Here is a 2211-nt window from a genome sequence, read left to right as displayed (position 1 = left end):
GCTTGCCTGCATCCAGCAGCCACTGATGGTCTCCTCTGTCCCGACTCTCCCCTCTCCTCTCCCCTCCCCTCTCCTCCCACCTCTCCCTGTCCCTCCACTCCTACTCCAGATCCGGGTGGTGAAAGCATTCCGCAGCTCACTCTATGAAGGCCTGGAGAAGCCAGAATCCAAGACCTCCATCCATAACTTCATGGCGACGCCCGAGTTTGTGATCAACGACTACACCCACAACATCCCGCTCATCGATGACACGGACGTGGACGAGAACGAGGAGCGCCTGCGGGCCCCCCCACCCCCACCCCCAAACCAGAACAACAACGCCATAGACAGCGGCATCTACCTGACCACGCATGTCACCAAGTCAGCTACCTCTTCGGCGTTCTCTTCCAGTCCTGGGAGCCCACTCCACAGCGTGGAGACGTCCCTCTAACCGGAACTGCTCTCGGCACACGCACACACGCATGCACGCACACAGGGGCGGCCCGCACACCTGCAAGACGGAAGGCAACTCTGGCGGCGGCGGAAGACTTCTCTTGCACGCATCTGCGAGAGGCCCAATCCGTTCAGTACGGTGCCGCACACAAACAGGCTTCTCCCTGGGGACCCGACAGGAGGAAGAAGCTGCTCTTCACCCGAAGGGGAAGGAGGAAAAAGCCAAGGGTGAAGAATTGCGTTCTACCTTTTTTCTACTGACGCTGCTTTCTTAATGAGCACGGCAATTCCACGGGAGCCGTCTGCTGGGGCAGGGGGCCGGCTGGGGGGTCAGGAGCTTTGCTGCTCCCATGCGAGAGCAAGCAGAGCCACATATTCATGCAGGGCCACTCTGAAGGGCGCCACTGCCCAGCCCCAGTGTGTGCGCGTGTGCGTGTGCATACAAGTGTATGTGTGCATATACATGCACACGTACGTGAGACCGGATGCATATTTAAAGGGGAGGAACTATTTATTGGCATGATATTTCCATTGCTCTTACCAGGCATTTTCATTTTGAAATTCCATTACTGAATGTAATAGGTTTTTTTTTCAGGGAACCAGACAGCAAGACATCTCTTTTGGGTTCATATCTTTTCACCCATAGCCCGGGCTCCCAGCACTCCTCCCCTCTGCCCAGCCCTGATGAGACCCCCAAGGAGGAGGTCTGGGGCCGTCCCAGTCAGACCCCGTGCACTTGAAGGCCCTTGTCTATGGAGGAGAAAAACATTCCGCTGTGTTTGGGCTCTAAGAGGAGAATCCCACAGTGCTGGTGGAAGGCCGAATCCGGTTTGCAGCTTAATTGTGGCCGGTGGCCGGTGGCCTGCTTTGTCCATACGCCCAACTTCAAGGGCAAAAAGCCGGTGGCAGGTGGCCTGCTTTGTCCATACGCCCAACTTCAAGGGCAAAAAGTGCTGTGTGTGACACACAGGGCCATTGGGCCTGGCCCGGAACCCTGGGAGCAACCTGGAGACCACAGAGACCACCCCAGTGTCGGAACATGGCTGTAGGTCACACCCCCGGCCCCTCGCACCTCAGACTGGATTCCCACTTTTTGCTTTGGCAAATGCCAGAAAGTCCTCCCAGGACCACCTCGGCGTCTGCCACAGCGCAAGAGGCACCACCCGACCCCACGCCGGCCTTCTCATCCAGAGGACAAGGATGACCCAGGAAGGCTGCCGCTTCTCACATCGGGGAAGCAAATGCAGAAGCAAAGCCCCTCGGCGCATGGCTTTGTCGCTCAGCGCGCCCGTGGCTCTTCCTCCCAGGCCCTCAGGAGCCTCTCCTGACAAGGTGGGCACCCACTGCGCCAAGCCAGATTCCCGAGTGATAAACTGGGAGGAAAATGTAGACACAGAAGAGGGACTACAGAGGGGCCTGACGGTGCTGCCCACTGAGGAAGGCCACCCTCCCCAGGTTCCAAGTATGACACCATGACACTCCTGCAGTTCCGTTACCTTCTGAGCTCCTGGGTGTCACCTTCACAGGGAGGTGGCCCGGTGCAGCCACAGCTGCTGTGTGGGAGCTGAGGGCCGGGCCGGGCCTGGGGCTGCAGCCAGATCCGTCAGCACCTTCAGCAGCAGCTCCACCCCGGCTGCAATGACCCGGCATGGTCTCCCCTCCAGGGCGGCGGTCTCACCTCCACGGCATCCACACAATGGCGGCTCCCTCCCACCCACAGCAGTAATGCCACGTCACCCTGAGCAGCAGTTGTCGAACCTCGGGCAAAAGAATTTCAGA

The 2211-nt window shown here is 58.9% G+C and overlaps 1 protein-coding gene across 1 annotated transcript in view; it reads left to right on the top strand.

The window, feature by feature from the left end:
• ATP2B3 (ATPase plasma membrane Ca2+ transporting 3) overlaps nucleotides 1-2009 on the top strand; it is a 47993-nt gene extending 45984 nt beyond the window's left edge. Inside the window, exons 22-23 of the mRNA XM_027767578.1 lie at nucleotides 110-1289; nucleotides 1342-2009. Coding sequence (XP_027623379.1) covers nucleotides 110-430 — 321 coding nt within the window. The 3' untranslated portion in view covers nucleotides 431-1289; nucleotides 1342-2009. The remainder of the gene's footprint in view (nucleotides 1-109; nucleotides 1290-1341) is intronic.
• The last annotated feature ends 202 nt before the right edge of the window (nucleotides 2010-2211 follow it).

This window comes from Tupaia chinensis, unplaced genomic scaffold (assembly GCF_000334495.1).
Source record: "Tupaia chinensis unplaced genomic scaffold, TupChi_1.0 Scaffold144326_1, whole genome shotgun sequence".
Lineage (NCBI taxonomy): Eukaryota > Metazoa > Chordata > Mammalia > Scandentia > Tupaiidae > Tupaia > Tupaia belangeri.
This window is presented reverse-complemented; position numbering and strand designations above follow the sequence as displayed.